A 16,903-nucleotide genomic window follows, 5' to 3' on the forward strand; every position below is an offset into this window, starting at 1 on the left:
AGATCTTTAAAAAATGGTGGTTTTTTAATCTGCCGTAACATATCATACAATGAAAATTGTTTTGTATAGTATCAACTGATCGGCTAGCAGATCAATTTTGTGCGATAAAAAAGTTTTCTTAGCGTTCTTGGCTTTCGTAGCTTGTCATCGTCACAGTCACGGTTAGCAGAAACAAAAAACCAACTTCTAAAGCACTGACATTGCACGTAGAGGTGCATTTTTCAACGGAGCGGTGCAAAAATGCGAGTGTGCCGCCGCTAACCCGTTGGGTGCGTTGAACCGAAAGCCGTTTTATCCCACAGTTCCCTGCGATTGTCCATATTACCTGTCACGTATTCTCCGCTGGGAATCTTTGTCTCCCAACCTCTAAACGTTTTGTTAAGCGCTATGGTGTTCTTGCGGCTGTCACAATCGAAAACCACAGATCAAAGGCGGATGCCAAAGCCTACACGGTACTGGCAGCCGGTCAGATTTTTCAACGATTTCTGCTTGTGAAAGAAAATTACTGCTCGGTATCAATTGGACAGCACCGAGTGCCAACTTGAATGTCACGCGGAAGCGACGTCCAAGCCTGTCTGGGCCCAGCAAGCGTGTCACCCAGTTATTATACCGACGGCATTATTGGCACCGCTGAACATTCCCTACTTCGCGAAGCGTGACAGGCTGCAGACGGGCGCGACGTATGTGGTGAAGAACAAGACGGGCTCAACGGAAAAAGAGCCCCGGTTTTCGTCAAAGTCACGAGGGCATGCAGGCGCTGATGCGTGGCCCGAACGGAGACATACAGTCACACGAACTTGCACCTCACATGCAGACGGCGGTTCACAAACACAGCCCCGAACGGAGACGTCAACATTGCGAAACCAATGTATGCGATCTAGAACCAGTGCTGATGTGCTCACGCTGCATCTCGGTGGCATGGCCCGCCGAAAGAAAACGGAACAAAGGAGCCGCAACCACGATGACGAAGTGCAGGACCAGAAGCGCGTGCCTGTCGTGAGAACTAGATTGGGGAGATGAGGGCGCACACTCAGGTAGAGTACAACAATGCGGCGAGGAATATGAATTATACGTAGCCGGGCCTCTTCGCGTGTTCTGTGTGCAAGCCGGTGGCGTACGCAGATGGAAAGCCGAGTGTCGACGGGACTCGCTGGTGCTCGTGTGTGCCGTTGACGGACGTGTGTCGCACGTGCCCGGAGAGCAAAAAGCCATGAACGACAAGTGCAGCTGCGTCTCCGTGCCAAAGCGATATTTGATGATGGCCCTCGTGATTATCGGCGTCCATGTGGTCCTCTGGCAGACCGTCAGCTACACGGCGTACTGTGTCAAGGTTTGGGACACTTTTGTTTTCTTACTCGCTTTGAGCTGCGTGTCTCACGGGATAGTACACGCACGTCACCGCAGGGTCGCCATCGAAGGAGTTGAGATGCACGTCTTCTCGACACATACTGTATTTGTTGGTGGTGTCATGCTGTTATTCCCGAAGATTGTCAGATGCACATAGCGACAAATCATGTCCTTAGCCTGCATAAATTGAGAGCAAAGGTGACATGAAAAAAGCAGCACATGGATTAGACTTCAGTCATCTAAGCGCAGGCGAGAAAATGACGGGGAATCAATGACATTTGATGGAGGCAAGCGATTTCTTGACGCTTCACTTGTGCAATCAGCTGGTTGATTGTACGTATTTTTGTTGCTTGCACGGAATGCGATCGCGGGGCAGTAGAATATATATCGTTATGCGTAACAACAAGGTGCAATAACATAGCGTGAGTCCCGATAAGCTGTTTCGCAGAACACGTGCACGATGTAGGACACAAATGCCGAGGAATGAAGCATTTAATTTTGTTCACGTTTTTCTCCTAAAACGAGGCTATCGGTGCACGCACTTACTGTGATTAGGTAGCATCGCGTCGATGACGTCTCCTGGTGACAGCATAAGCACATGAACCTCAGTGAAATCAATTTAACGCCAGCCTAAGCCGTTCGAGACGATTAGCAGTGGCTTCCCGAATACCATCTAACTATCTTGTACACCGAATAATCAGCTTTTCGATTGCTTTTTTTCTTTGGCCAGCAATAGTTTACGCTCCATTAAAGGTTCATAACAGTTACGTCTTCGGCCACGTAAAAATTGAGCGATCCCTAAGCCTCGCCTTTAAAATTTGAACGTGATAGCGATATTCTGTCCCAAGGAGTACTTGAACGTCTTGATGCACACTTTTTATTGTATGATGTTACTCGAGAAGTTTACATTGCGGATTACTATACAATTTAATCGATGAAGTTGAAAGTGGCTTGTTCAGTGAAGCTTTCGCATATGGCTGCATTCAGTGTGATGGGTAGCATGCCTTAAACGACGAGTAATTAATTATGCTCGTGAAATGTTTTTCAACTTGCTATGCATGCACCAACGTTGCCCTTTGCATGGTCTAAACAGAACGCCCGATGGGTGTGTACGCTTGTACCACGAAATATTACTGCGATATTACGTGTATTGTGAAACCTATATGCATAACGCATGTGCTTATAGAGCATTTGTGTTAAATTCACTGAATTTACAAGCGTAGGATGTGCACCGCTATGGTGATCTAGTGGCTAAGGTACTCGGCTGCTGACCCGCAAGTCGCGGGTCAGCAGCCGCGACTTTACTTCCATGATGGAACCAGCTACCACGGCCTTTGTGAGATATCACTCTCGTTATATGTTGTTCGATATTTTTGTTCTGTTCCCCGCCGCGGTGGTCTAGTGGCTAAGGTACTCGGCTGCTGACCCGCAGGTCGCGGGTTCAAATCCCGGCTGCGGCGGCTGCATTTCCGATGGAGGCGGAAATGTTGTAGGTCTGTGTACTCAAATTTGGGTGCACGTTAAAGAACTTCAGGTGGTCGAAATTTCCGAAGCCCTCCACTACGGCGCGTCTCACAATCATATGATGGTTTTGGGACGTTAAGCCCCCCATATCAATCAGTCAAAAGCGTAGGAAGCTTTTTACACTGTATTTTCAAGCATGCAAGATTACGATCCCTTGATCCAACGTTAAGCTTACAGCTTCCAACAAAAATTCGACGAGGTGACGCTACTGCTCTGTGCAGACTATGGTTGGGAGTCGCGTTTACCCGTGCGTACGCGTTCCGCATAGGGATGGCCGACACCGCCGACTGTGCACACTGCGGAGATGAAGAAACAGTTTGACATATCCTGTGTGACTGCCCGAAATACAACCTAGAAAGACAACACCTTTCTAATACACTAAACAGGTTAGATGACCAGCCGCTGTCAGAAGAAAGAATACTGCGCCATCATCATGACTCATCGTCACAGAAGAAAGCCGTGCAAGCGCTACTGGGCTTCTTGCGAACTATACTGGCCTGTCGGAACACCTCTGAATGGACTGATTTTGTGTGTGCGTGTGTGTCGGTGTTTTTCTCTTATTTATTTTTTAACTCTCTCTTTCTCTTTCAACTCCCTATTCCCCATCCCCAGTGTAGGGTAGCATGCCGGATACTAGCATCTGGTTAACCTCCCTGCCTTCCTTTTTTCTCGTTTCTCTCTCTCTCTCTCTCAAGCAGATGCAGGGCTGTGTGGTAGAACACCTGCATGCTATAAGCAAACAGCCGGGGTTTCATTCTCACTCGGACTCAGAAATTTTTACTTATTTTATTTGCAGCTCTCTCGATTTCTTGCTCGCGGACAAGATGATGATATTTCACTCACGACCAACGACGCCGACACCGACGAAGACGCCGGAATTTCTTCGACGCAATATTTCTAACACTGTCACGTTAATACTAAAATGACAGCTACACCTGTTCGTTACAGGCTTGGTCATATGCCTGAACATGGATGAGGGGTCAAAGACAGGGTGGGGGTGGCTCTAATTACCTGAGATTGGGGGCAAGGTTTTATTAATATAAATGAATGTTTTTAGTGAAAATGGCGGCCGAAGACGGGTGGTTGTCTTCTTTTCCTTTTTTAGCCCTTCTGCTACCTTTTCCACACAAGTCATTTGTTATACTCGTGTCCATGTGTTTCGAGTTGTCGATGAATTCGCCCTCGAGATGTCAACAGCTAGATTTCTGGTTAGCCCGATGGAAAGAGCAACCGCCGCGCAAAGGCGTTGGCCCCAGGATCGAACTTCAGACCAGGACGAATTGTTCGGCAACTAAGAGGCTTTTCTTTCTGAGAAATCCGTATGGATTTTCTCGTGGCTTCGTGCTACGAACGGGTGGGTGTGTTCTTCCCCTTTACCAAGTGCTCAGGCACAGACAAGGAATGAATGGAGCTCATCACCTCGAAGAGAACAACCAGTTTATTTATTCACCGAGGTTATACAAGAGTTTCTCAGTCCAGACACATTGTAGTCAGTAATACGCAAAGAAACCACCTCATAACGAGGGAAGAAGAAAAGAAAATTCTATGGAAATATTACACAGAAAAGGTATTAAGAGAAAAAAATAGCATTGAAGAAAAGACTTGTGTAGAGATAACGAATATGAACTAGAGCAAACACTTTAAGCATACGAAACAAAATGCGCTGAAAAAATATAAAGAGAAAATTTGTAGGTACTCATCACGAGATATTTTAAAGAGCGTGTGTAGACGTGTGGTTGCATGCGTTTGTAGGGTCTTCAAGCCAATAGCTGGTAAGAGCTGAGTTGCCACATGGGACGTTTCGAAGGCCGTCGGTGCAATAGCGTACCTATAGAGTTTACGGAGCACCAAATTCTACGAAACTTCGATACCAAACGAGCAATCGACTGTTCTGCGATTGTGTGAAACACGACGCACACAGTCGGCGACTCGAACAGGAACTCCATACGCTAGATTGCAAGCGAACGTTTACGTGGGAGAGAATACTAGGCCCAATGCATGTTAATCTGAAATAAACTGCAAAACAATGAAGGTGCTGCAACGTTTTTTAGAAGACGCAAATATTTGGAACATTACTAAGCAGAGTAAGCTGATTGTGAGCGTGGTGTTTACGCATTTGTTCTGCCGAAATGAGAACTTTTGGAAATACCTATGTAGGACTGTATGGGTTTATATACGCTATTTTGTTTTTTAATTCTCTTTTGTAACAATCAAGCGGAAAGGGTAGCCTTCGCTAAGTAACGGTGACAACAAATCCTTCAGTTATTTTTTATTTCAATAAAAAAAAACGGAAAGGGGAACAGCGCTGATGTGCCCTCTCGTACACATTTTGCTCGTACTTGGAGATAAAAAAGAGAGCCAGGAATCTGGACTGTGTGTTGTCATATTCTGTTTCTATTTCTTTCACTTTTTGATAGAGAAAATGCAACCTATATTTCGACGATTTCCATAAAAACTACGTAATTCTTGGCCAATCCTCCACTGTATTTGTGTGCCACAAGTTAGAGGATCTGCTCTATATACTTTGAACTGTTCACTCGTGTCCGCGCAGTCCCGCCTTGCCTTCTTTCATGATGAAACCAAATGTTCTCCACGGCAACTATTCACGAGGAAGAACAAGTGAACTAGACCCTGACAGTACCTATTCTAATCGTTAATCAAACTGGACCAGTACAAACAAAAAACGACCACCAATAAAGTCGATGAATGTGAAAGACAGGGCGAATAGAGTGCTCGAGATATAGTGTTGTCTGACTTTGTGGATAAGGAATTAGGAACGAAACAATATAAAAGCTATGAAATCATTGCCGTCACACCTTAGATCAGTTCACAAGTACATTTGCGACTCCAACTGAGCGCTCGCTATATAGAGGCCATGCCTTGGAAAGGCGCTAACACAGTCAACCTTGAAAGGACATATATGTAACCACTTTGACCGCTTTGAGAGGCGGCCACATAGTTCTTTTATTTTTGCCACGCCGCACGCGCATGCAGGGAAAAAATCACAGAATATGCACGGAGTGAATGATGACGAGTGGGGCGAAGCGTCCATCCGTCCGTGATTCCATCACGCCCCCGAGGGAAGATGCGGGTGGCATTTTTATATCACGTCTAAGCATTCGTAGCGTGCGTTTTGTGTGGGTGCAGATCTCTGCTTTGATTATCAACTACCGCCAACACGGAAAAGCGAGTGTTCAGAAGCACGCGGTTTTATTTATTAGAGACGTAATAGGCGGTTCGGCGAACGAAATGAAAGGAACAATTGTATCACAATCGAAACTACAATTTGGCTTATCTCAAGATACACTGGCCCAGGCATAGCTCCGTTCTGTAATGATATGAACGGCATGCGTATTCAGCTTTTGGCGGAACAATGGAACTGAACGGAATACATGCAGGCGGCAACACTAGTCGCAGCGTAGTTACCTTGAAAACTGTTGAGGCCCTTGCCTGTAGCAGTGTAGCAACGCAGCGCAAAAGTGCTAGCGCCTTTCGGAGGCACCTGCTACATATGATCAGTTGCCTTCTTCAACCTCGGGCTCGCTACACATGCAGGTTCTTCAACGTGAAGGAAATCTGATGCGGTTTGCCTAAAAGACTCGACGTTTGCGCGCACAGCGCGCAACTTTATTTCCGCTGTTTCGCAAGTGAAATCCTTTATGCCGATGAGAATAAGGCGGTCTGTGGCCAGTACCCTTTCGCCTCCGACGAAGCAATGCGACCCGACATTACAATCAAGGAACGTCAGCACAGCCAGCACACGAACTTTTTCAGGATTTGCGAATAGATCCTTAGAATAAAAAAAAACATTCGAGAACCATACATGGAAGCTGAGATGGCGGCATAAAAAGTAGGGTTTATATAACGTGCCGAACTAGAGTTGTCGACGATGTCTGAACTGCCCCTGTGTGAAGCGCCGACGTCTGAAAGACGATAGTTATAGCGCGAGAACAAAACGACGACACAGAGGCAAGAAGGACACGAAAGACAGGATTTTGTCTCTGTGTCGTCGTTTTGTTCTCGCGCTGTAACTATCGTCATGCCATACCAACTAGCCCAAGCTGCCACACTTATAAGTCTGAAAGACCTTTCAAGCCGCTATTTTCCCGAGTCACCGTGGCCGCGGACACTCACACCCCTCCTCTATCCTGAGTTTTTGTGCCACTCTTCTGCGACGACGCGCCCTCTTTCACCGCCCTCTTTTACCCCTCCGACGCCTTTGGCTCTTGCAAAAGCTTCCTTCTCCCGTTCTCAGTTGTCACCGTAGAAAACTCCCGTGGCTCCATTTATATAACGAACTCGCTTCCTTCCCAGCCATATTATTCTGTGGCGAAGTCCTCGGTCACGTTGAGGAAATTGATTCTGTTTCATCCAGTCACCTACCTGATGACTTGCCATCATCTCACTTGAACACCATTACCTCTGATACCACTCCCACTTCATCTCCGGAGGCTTTTTCCCCAATTGATTGACCCTCAACTTCCCGCTGCTCAGCGCACCCAACTCCTGGCTCTGCTAGATCGCTTCAAGATGTATTTGACCATAGCCAACCTTCATTGGGTCGCACACCTCAAATCGTTCACCAAATCGACACCGGTAGCCATGCACCTTTGCACCAGCGCCCATATCGAGTTTCTCACGCTGAACGCCGTGCCATTGATGATCAGATGAACGATATGCTTCGACGTGGCGTAATACAACCTTCAAACAGCCCTTGGGCCTCTCCGGTTGTACTGGTAAAAAAGAAGGATGGTAGCATCAGATTTTGCGTTGATTACAGGCGTCTTAATAAGATCACGAGAAAAGATGTTTATCCACTGCCAAGAATCGATGACGCCCTCGATTGCCTACAAGGAGCAGAGTTTCTTCTTTAGACCTTCGATCGGGCTACTGGCACGTTGCTATGAATGAAGCCGACCGCCCCAAGACTGCGTTTGTAACGCCTGACGGATTATATGAATTTAACGTGATGTCATTCGGCCTCTGTAATGCGCCTGCCACCTTCGAGCGTCTCATGGACAACATCCTTAGAGGCTTTAAATGAAACACATGCCTGTGCTATTTGGATGACGTCGTCGTTTTCTCGAAGGACTTCGACTCCCACCTCAGCCGCCTCGCAAGCGTCCTGACTTGTTTTTCGGACGCTGGACTGCAGCTGAATTTGAAGAAATGCCACTTCGCTGCCCGCCAGCTTACCATCTTAGGGCATGTTGTTAGCAAGCATGGTGTTCGTCTTGATCCAGCCAAGCTTAGCGCTGTCGCCGACTTTCCCAGGCCAGCTACACTAAAAAAACTGCGCAGCTTCATCGGCCTCTGCTCATACTTTCGCCGTTTCGTGCGCAATTTCGCCACCATAATCGCACCCCTGACGCAGCTACTAGCCGACAACCAAGACATCTCGGCGTGGTCCCCAGCATGCGATGAAGCATTCGCCTCGTTACGACATCTTCTGACATCACCACCTATCTTACGCCACTTTGATCCAGACTCTCCAACCGAAATCCATATGGACGCTAGTGGAGTAGGCCTCGGCGCTATTCTTGCTCAGCGTAAATCTGGCTTCGATGAGTATGTTGTATCTTACGCTAGTCGCACCCTTACTAAAGCGGAAAAGAACTATTCATTCAACGAAAAAGAATGCCTTGCCATTGTTTGGGCAATCACGAAATTCCGACCTTACGTATATGGCCGCCCATTTGACGTCGTGACTGATCACCACACATTGTGTTGGTTGTCTTCATTAAAAGACCCATCTGGTCGCCTAGCTCGCTGGGCACTACGTCTCCAAAACTATGACATTCGTGTAATTTATCGGTCAGGCCACAAGCATTCGGACGCCGACGCTCTTTCTCGCTCGCCACTTCCGCACGATTATGTTACAGCGTCTGTTTCCCGCTACGAATGTTCTTCACTTGAACATGTCGACATGTCCTCTGAGCAACACTAGGATCCATGGATAGCGTCTCCCTTAGAGTACCTGTCTCAGACGTCTCCAAGTACCAACAACCGTTTACTTCGACGAAATGCTCGCCATTTTACCATCCGTGACGGTCTTCTGTACCGGCCAAAGTACCTATCTGATGGCCGCAAATGGTTGCTGGTGATACCTCGCCACTTACGTTCTGACGTCTGTGCCTCCTTCCACGCGGATCCGCAATGCGCCCACGCAGGTGTAGTGAAGACGTATGCTCGCCTACGAATTCGATATTACTGGCGTGGAATGTACCGCTTTGTTAGGCAGTACGTCCGTTTATGTACCTTGTGCCAACGCCGGAAGAGCTCCCCCCGCACAACCACAGGACCACTCCAGCCACTGCCGTGTCCTTCTCGGCCTTTCGGCCGCATCGGAATCGACTTTTACGGTCCCCTACCATACGCACCAAATAGAAACCGCTGGGTCATCGTAGCCGTGGGCCACCTTACGCGTTACGCCGAAACTTCGGCGCTTCCCGAGGCCACTGCGCGTGAAGTCGGCTTGTTCATTCTGCACAACCTCGTCCTCCGGCATGGTGCGCCCAGTGAGCTTCTTAGTGACCATGGGCGTTCCTTCTTGTCGGAAGCTGTAGAAGCCCTCCTACGTGAGTGCAACATCGTGCATAGAACAACCACCGCATATCACCCCCAAACCAACGGGATGACCGAGCGATTTAATCGCACGCTGGGTGACATGCTCTCCATGTATGTTTCCGATGACCATACGAACTGGGACCGCGTACTGCCATTCGTTACGTACGCTTACAACAGCGCAATTCAATCTACAACTGGATTCTCCCCGTTTTTTCTTCTTTATGGTTGGGAACCTTCATCGTTCTTGGACACTATCTTTCTGTACCGCCCAGACCCTTCAGAATCGACGACTTTGGCCGAAGCCGCCACATATGCCGAAGAATGTCGGCAGCTCGCACGTGCGCTTACTACGCACGATCAGGCTCGCCAGAAAAACTCCCATGACCAACGCTCATCTCCATAGTCATACGCGCCTGGAACAATCGCGTGTCTCCGCGTGGCATCGTCTGCCCCAGGCCTTTGCTCAAAGTTCACACCCAAGTATGACGGTCCGTACAGGATCTTGTGCCAGACATCACCAGTCAACTACATGGTTGAACCTATTCAGCCACCTACAGATCAACGGCGCCGCGGGCGTGAAACTGTTCACGTCGACCGTCTAAAACTTCACTACGACCCACCAGTCGTGTCTGTGCCATAGGTCGCCAGGATGGCTCCTTTTGCACCGGGGAGTCAATGTAGTGACAAAAATACGGGCTTGCTAGAGACGACGAAGAAGACGTCTTGTGTGGCAGAGGCTCGTGCTGCTGCAGCAGCTGCTGAAACCGCTGGCTGCTGTCTCGCTGCTGTTCGGCCCATTAAACGGTTGCATCACCCCGGCGTGGCCTCTAACAGTATTCTTACAAATCATTATAAGACATACCACATTGCAAGCATATATCGTGATGTGGTAAGAAGCTTGTAAGGAACAGCAAAAGCCTTTGTGCTTTTGTACAATGTATCGTCTTGGTCAGCTACATCAAAGAAAGGGGAAGGAAAGACAGGGAATCTAACGGAGAAAGGCTCCGGTTTGCAATAACCTGTACTTGGGAAAGGTAAAAGGGGTCATAGAAGGTTGAAAACGAAATCACAGCATATCCACAGAGTGAATTATGGTGAGTTGGGTGAACTTCGAAGGGCTTTATCAGTAAACCGTGAATTATGCACTGGCCGCGTCTATCTGTCTGTACCTATGTCCACCCGTTCGTTCATCTGTCTGCCTGTCCGTCCATCCGTTCATCCGTCTGTATTCTGTCTCTCTGTCCGTCTGTCTGCCGGCCTGCCTGCCTGCCTGCCTGCCTGCCTGCCTGCCTGCCTGTCTGTCTGTCTGTCTGTCTGTCTGTCTGTCTGTCTGTCTGTCTGTCTGTCTGTCTGTCTGTCTGTCTGTCTGTCTGTCTGTCTGTCTGTCTGTCTGTCTGTCTGTCTGTCTGTCTGCCTATTCATCCGTCCGTCCGTACGTATGCGTGTCCGTCCGACTGTCTGTCTGTATGTATGTCCATCCGTATGTCTGTATCCGTCCGTCCATTCATATAGTGAACCATCTAAGTACTGCCATCTCGCATCTTTCCATCATATATTCATCATAAACAAGTACTGCCATCCAGCGGAAAATCTAAGGACTAAAACTAGAGGTGGCTATTACATACAAAAAACGGACGACCCACACCTTAAGGAGCTTCAGCCCTAAAAGAACAGCAGGAACGTAGCCAAATTTTTTTTCGGGTGGGGTTCAAACCAACTTGACAGGGAGGTGGGGGGCAAGATTCAGCTTTTCTCTGTTAGGTCGCTATCAGAAGTAGTTTGACCAGATTGTGTACATGTACTGGTATATCAAAGTTATCAGACTCCCTCCTCTCTCCCCATGGGCATGCTTGCGAAGAGATTAAGTAAAATTAAACTAATCACACTGAAATACAGTGAACGACATGTGATTTATTGATTGATACGTGGAGTTTAACGTCCCATAAACCATCATATATAATTTTGAAAGATGCTGTAGTGGAGAGATTCGGAAATTTCGACCACCTAGGGTTCTTTAATATGAGCACATGGGCCTACAGCATTTGCGCCTGCATCGAAAAGACCTGCGGGTCAGCAGCCGAGTACCTTGGCCACTAGAACACCACGGCTGATGCAAACGACAGGTAGAGTCACGGTCGAAGCGACTGCCTCTCATTGCACCATTGAATGAACTAGTCTTCGAAAACGCATCATTACAATGACCCGCCCGATCGGAGAAGGCATTATTAATCGTTAATCTATTAAGCGTAGATGGCATAGTCCTCGTCATGGCGAAGTGCGTTTCACAAGACGAGGACAGCTCCGCTTACAACGATGAATAAGAGGTATTCGCCGCACGTTTTTGTACATTCATAATTACATATTGGTTTTGCTTACTTTGCTGAGCGAATCATTTCTTACTGTCGATGTTTGTGTCTGCCTGCCTATGAAAATGATTTTTATGGTAAGGTGTTAAGCTCTATATGCCAAGCAGCCCTGACGGAGTGATAGCTTTTAGTCAACATTTTGTACTTCACTGCGCGCACACAAGCATGCTTGGAAGCAACTTTTTGTAAGTTACGCTGCACGTCGGCAAAACGATTTCACACGCGTTATTGTTCGGGCACACTTTCTCGCAACCTTGGTTGACATTACAGTTGCTGTGTGACTTTTATAGCAATGAAGTACTCCAATGGTATACGTTTTATCGAGCAGCCTGCAAGGGCAAGGTACTCATTGTTGAAAAAATGTTCAGTTGGTCTCAATCGAAAGTGCACCTGAGACCAGACAATACCTACTCACAAAGTTAAAGCTTGTTCGCTGCGTATGAAACAATAACATTGGGGCAAGGTGTTTTTTGTTGTTAGCAAACGTGCAGCCATCATTTCCTTTTACGTCAACATATTCAGAACTGTACAGAATATTTCAAACAGTGAAGCGTGAAAAATCACTGGTTCTCTTGGCTGCTGCACCACGATCGCGGGCTGTGGCGCAGCAGTCGTCATCGTTGCCGCGGTCGAGGTCATGGCCTTGGTTTTCCGAGCCTTCTCTTGTAGAGGCTCGTACTCTGGAGGTAAACCCTGCTGCCTCTGGCTTGTTCGGCACTCGTGGCTGGCGTTCGTGTCTTCTTCGCGACGTGGGCTGGGTTCAAGGCTTGACGGGGGTGTCCGGTACATGAACGAAGCAGCACGTCCACCAGATGTCATGGGGTCATAATGTTAACGAACGGAGCGGAGTCCACGTCAAAGAAGAAACTGTTTATTCGGGCCGCCCTTGTGGCCACGCAAAAAGAAAGTAAGACATTGACACTGATAGCAGCGAACAGACCGTCGGCCATCGATCAACTGACAAGCGGCGAAGCGTGTCGGCATTAATACCCTTGCCATCGAATATTCTAGCATTATCGCTAGCGGCGGCGTAGGTTCTCGAATAATTTGTGATGTTCCAGAAGTGGGCGTAATCTTAACAAAACGATCTACTAAAGCATCGAAGCTTCTCTAACATCGTAGGCGTGGTTTGCGCTGAACGTAGTGTAATGGGGCGATAACAAAACTTGAGGAAAGGAGCGTGGAAGTATGGTGGTTTCGGGACGCTAAACACCACATATAATTAAATCAATGAGCTTTATGACTACCATATTTTTATTTATCAGTTTAAGTTACATAATGAGTATATTAGTAGGCTTTTCTAAGGTTGTGATTGGCCTGTACATTTGCCTGTATTGCACCTTCGTCATTAAACACTTCCGAGTGCTTTTAGCCGTTAGAGCATAGCAAATATATGTATCAATATATTCTTCACTCGCATACAAGCAAAGCCTGGTGGATGAGCCAAATATTCTGTGCGGTGAATAAGCTAAATATACGGTGGATGAGCCAAATGTGTGCGGGCGTGTGTGTGTATGTTTAGATGTCAGCAGAAAGAGTGAAAGTTCAATTGAAATGTTATTCTCTGGCTTGAGTACATCTTAGCACACGTACGAAGAGTCAAACTGTAATATGCTTGAACGTGGCCACGCAGGCCATAGAACTGTGTCTGGCTTTTACCATTAAAATGAATCTCTACCAAGTGAAAATCATCGTTGTGATCGGCTCGGGTGAGCTCTGTTCCGGCGGGTACACGTATGACCACGGTGTTAGAAGTAGACCACCACTGCAGTATTAATCCCGTCGCCGAGCCAACTAACAACAATCGTGGCCAAAATTCCTGCTCAAAATCTCAGAGTGCACCGCGACACGTTTTCCCGTGTGCAGACATCGTAAAAGCACCCAGGAATGATATTGTGACACTATAGCATAATCTGGTTTCTAGATCATGTCAACGCGAAGCGACGAAAGAAAATATGGGGAAATGGCAGTGGGAAAATTCAAAGGGAATTTACCCCCCCCCCCCCACCCTACTCTGGCTACGACACTGAAGAACAACCTTTTGGCGTCGATAGGGGACCAAACAAAGTCATAACTATAGCACCGTCTAAGTACTGCACAGCAACAATGCCTATGAGCAACGAGTTTGTCATTGAGTCCAGTTGGATGAAGAAACCGCAACATCCTCAGAGCGGCTGGTGTTGAAGACCAAGTTAGTTAGAGTCCTTGGATTTTGTTCTCTGTGAGAGGGCGATTGTCCAGCTGACTTAGTGCGGCTGAGAGCCGCACTGAGGGCCGCTCTTTTGAAGTTTAAGCGGGTGTTCTCATTGAGATTCGCTAAAGAACGCTACAACTGCATACATGATGGCGCCATTTAATGCATAAATGAATCGGTATTTGAGGTGGCCACTCCAAGCCACAGACGCACCAACAGGGTAAAGTCACGCTGTTTTATGCTGTGCGGGATACGCAGTGTGGAAATCATGGTCTAAGTTATGCAGCCGGGGGCTTGTGTTGATGAATTGCCCAAGTTCAACGTTATAATGACGGGCTATCACATGAAGTTCTTTAGTAGCGTCGGATCTTGAGAGGGGAACGACGACACTGCCGAGTGCCGACACAGTCGTGAACAAATCGGGCAGCTGCGTCCGCATGGTTATTTACAGGAATGCCAGTAGGAGTAGGCAGCCACTGGAATTATCAGTAATACGAAAGTTTATTGTGTACATAAACCAGACAGGCCCCGCAGGGGCGCCTGCGCAAGCAGGCGTTTGGTGTGTAGCGACACCACGGACCCGAGCTAACGGGGGAGTTTCTACTCCCTCCCACGCCTAGCCGTGCGTGGCTTTGCCGTGTCCGGGAAAGGGGGATCCTGGGGGTTGAGCCGACACTGGGTGATTGGACCTTTAAGGCCCCCCGGCAGAGTCAACACACCCCTTTAGCACCGGCTTCACGTAGACGGCAACCCTGGGCTGACCCACCCAGGGGAAATCGGCAGTCGCCTTTTCCTATTTCTCTCTCTCTCTACATCTTAGTCTTTTCTCGTCTTTAATTCTAACCTGTCTTCTTCTCTCTTCCATTTACTTCCGATTTTTCCTGGCGGCAAGGGTTAACCTTGTGTATGTGCTCTGTCTTGGGCACAATATATTTGGTTATAGCGGCTGTGTACAGCTGACGTTGGCATGCCTCATATAAATTTAGGACTTGTCACGTCCCCGTGTTGGGCTTCATGGTGGGCGGCTGGCATGGCTGCCGAACTCATATTTAGTTTATGGCTTTTTCTTCCCTCCCTTCATTGCACGATCGTCCTCTCTCGAAGAGAGGGCGCACCGAAGACTTTTGCAATTATTTCAGCAAACCGAAAGAAACCTTTCCCCGGTACCGTGTAATCCATTCTGAAACTGCTGAAAAGAACGCCAGAATTATTTCGCCTTTCGTTGTTTCCAAATGCCTCACCACTACACTTGGACCAGGTTACCAGGCTACAAGAATGGCCAGTGGGGATCTTCTCCTCGAGGTAAAAAGTCAGAGCCAGTATGAAAACCTCTCAAAACTAGAATCGTTTGGAAACATACCCATTTCAATTACACCACACCACTCACTCAACACTTCCCGAGGCGTTGTATCTGATCAAGACTTGCTTGGCCTGACTGAAGGGGAGCTCCTCGAGGGCTGGAAGGACCAGCAGGTGACACACGTACAAAGAATCAAAATTAGGCGTGATAAGAAGGAAATCCCAACAAAACACATAATTGTGACATTTTGCACCAGTACCCTGCCTGAACATCTCGAAACAGTATACTTGAAGTTGAATGTGGGACCCTACATTCCCAACCCACGACGTTGCTTCAAATGCCAGCGTTTTGGTCACGGCTCTCAGAGTTGCCGCGGCCAACTCACCTGCGGAAAGTGTGCCACCAGGGGACACGCCACAGACGAGTGTAAGGTGGAGGATGGGGCCCACTGCGCAAACTGCGATGGTGCCCATCCCGCATACTCCTGAACCTGTCCAACATGGAAAAAGGAAAAAGAAATTGTTACAATCAAAATCACACAAAACATTACTTTCCGAGAAGCCCGTCAACAAGTATCTGGTCTTTTCACAAACAAACCATCGTTCGCCGATGTAGTGCAACGGGGGGCAGCACTACAACGGCCTGCGGCAACTGCCCATGCCAGGCACAGTGTGCCCAGGTGGTTGCCAATGCCCCCAACCCACGGCGGGAACAGCCAAGGCTGCCCTGCCACTCGTCCTCACGGCGACAACCACGGCCGCTGCAAGCTCTTGCAGCAGCCAGGGTATCCCAGCACCAAAGGAAGTCCCTTCGATCTCTAGCCCAAAAGGACCGAAGGTTTCGCCCCCCGAGGTGAAGGAGACCCCAGGGTCGGCCGATATGAAGGCCTCGTCTCACCAGGCGAGGCCCCAAGCCCAAAACATCAGCTCGCAAATGCGGGCACGCAGTGCCTCTGAGGAGGCGATGGACACCACGGTACCCCTGGTGCCGAAAGATCGACGTAGCTCCCTGGAGCGCACCAAAAGAAATAAAAAGCCGCTAACGGGGCCCGGTGACGGCCCTGTTCTTTGAGTCTTAACGTTTACCTTAAGAAGCAGACACACCCATTTTTCCTTACACACAGCACTACGATACCTCCAATATGGCAACACAAATAATACATTGGAACGTCAGAGGACTGCTTAGAAACCTCGATGATGTTCAAGAGCTCTTTTGCAAACATTCGCCGAAAGTGCTGTGTGTACAGGAAACTTATTTAAAATCTGAAAACACGAATTTTTTGCGTCGGTATGTTCTCTTCCGAAAGGACAGAGATGATGCTGCGGCATCATCCGGAGGTGTAGCCATTATTGTTAATCAAAAAGTAGCATGCACACATTTACCGCTGCAAACAACACTAGAGGCAGTGGCTGTTCGAGCAGTTCTTTTCAACAAGCTCGTCACCATCTGCTCTCTGTACATACCCCCACACCACCGTCTTGGAAAACGAGAATTCGAGTCCTTAATAGATCAACTATCCGAACCTTATCTGGTCCTTGGTGACCTGAATGCTCATAGCAGTCTATGGGGTGATTCTCGCTGCGATGCACGAGGTCGTCTCATTGA

At 48.1% G+C, this 16,903-nt stretch overlaps 1 protein-coding gene across 1 annotated transcript in view; it reads left to right on the forward strand.

Moving 5' to 3' along the window:
* Positions 1-244: 244 nt before the first annotated feature.
* LOC142792641 (vesicular glutamate transporter 2-like) overlaps positions 245-16,903 on the forward strand; it is a 92,774-nt gene continuing 76,115 nt past the window's right edge. Inside the window, exon 1 of the mRNA XM_075885654.1 lies at positions 245-1,330. Within this exon, the coding sequence (XP_075741769.1) occupies positions 1,211-1,330 (120 nt within the window). The 5' untranslated portion in view covers positions 245-1,210. The remainder of the gene's footprint in view (positions 1,331-16,903) is intronic.

Source organism: Rhipicephalus microplus, chromosome 2, assembly GCF_043290135.1.
Source record: "Rhipicephalus microplus isolate Deutch F79 chromosome 2, USDA_Rmic, whole genome shotgun sequence".
In the NCBI taxonomy this organism is placed as follows: domain Eukaryota; kingdom Metazoa; phylum Arthropoda; class Arachnida; order Ixodida; family Ixodidae; genus Rhipicephalus; species Rhipicephalus microplus.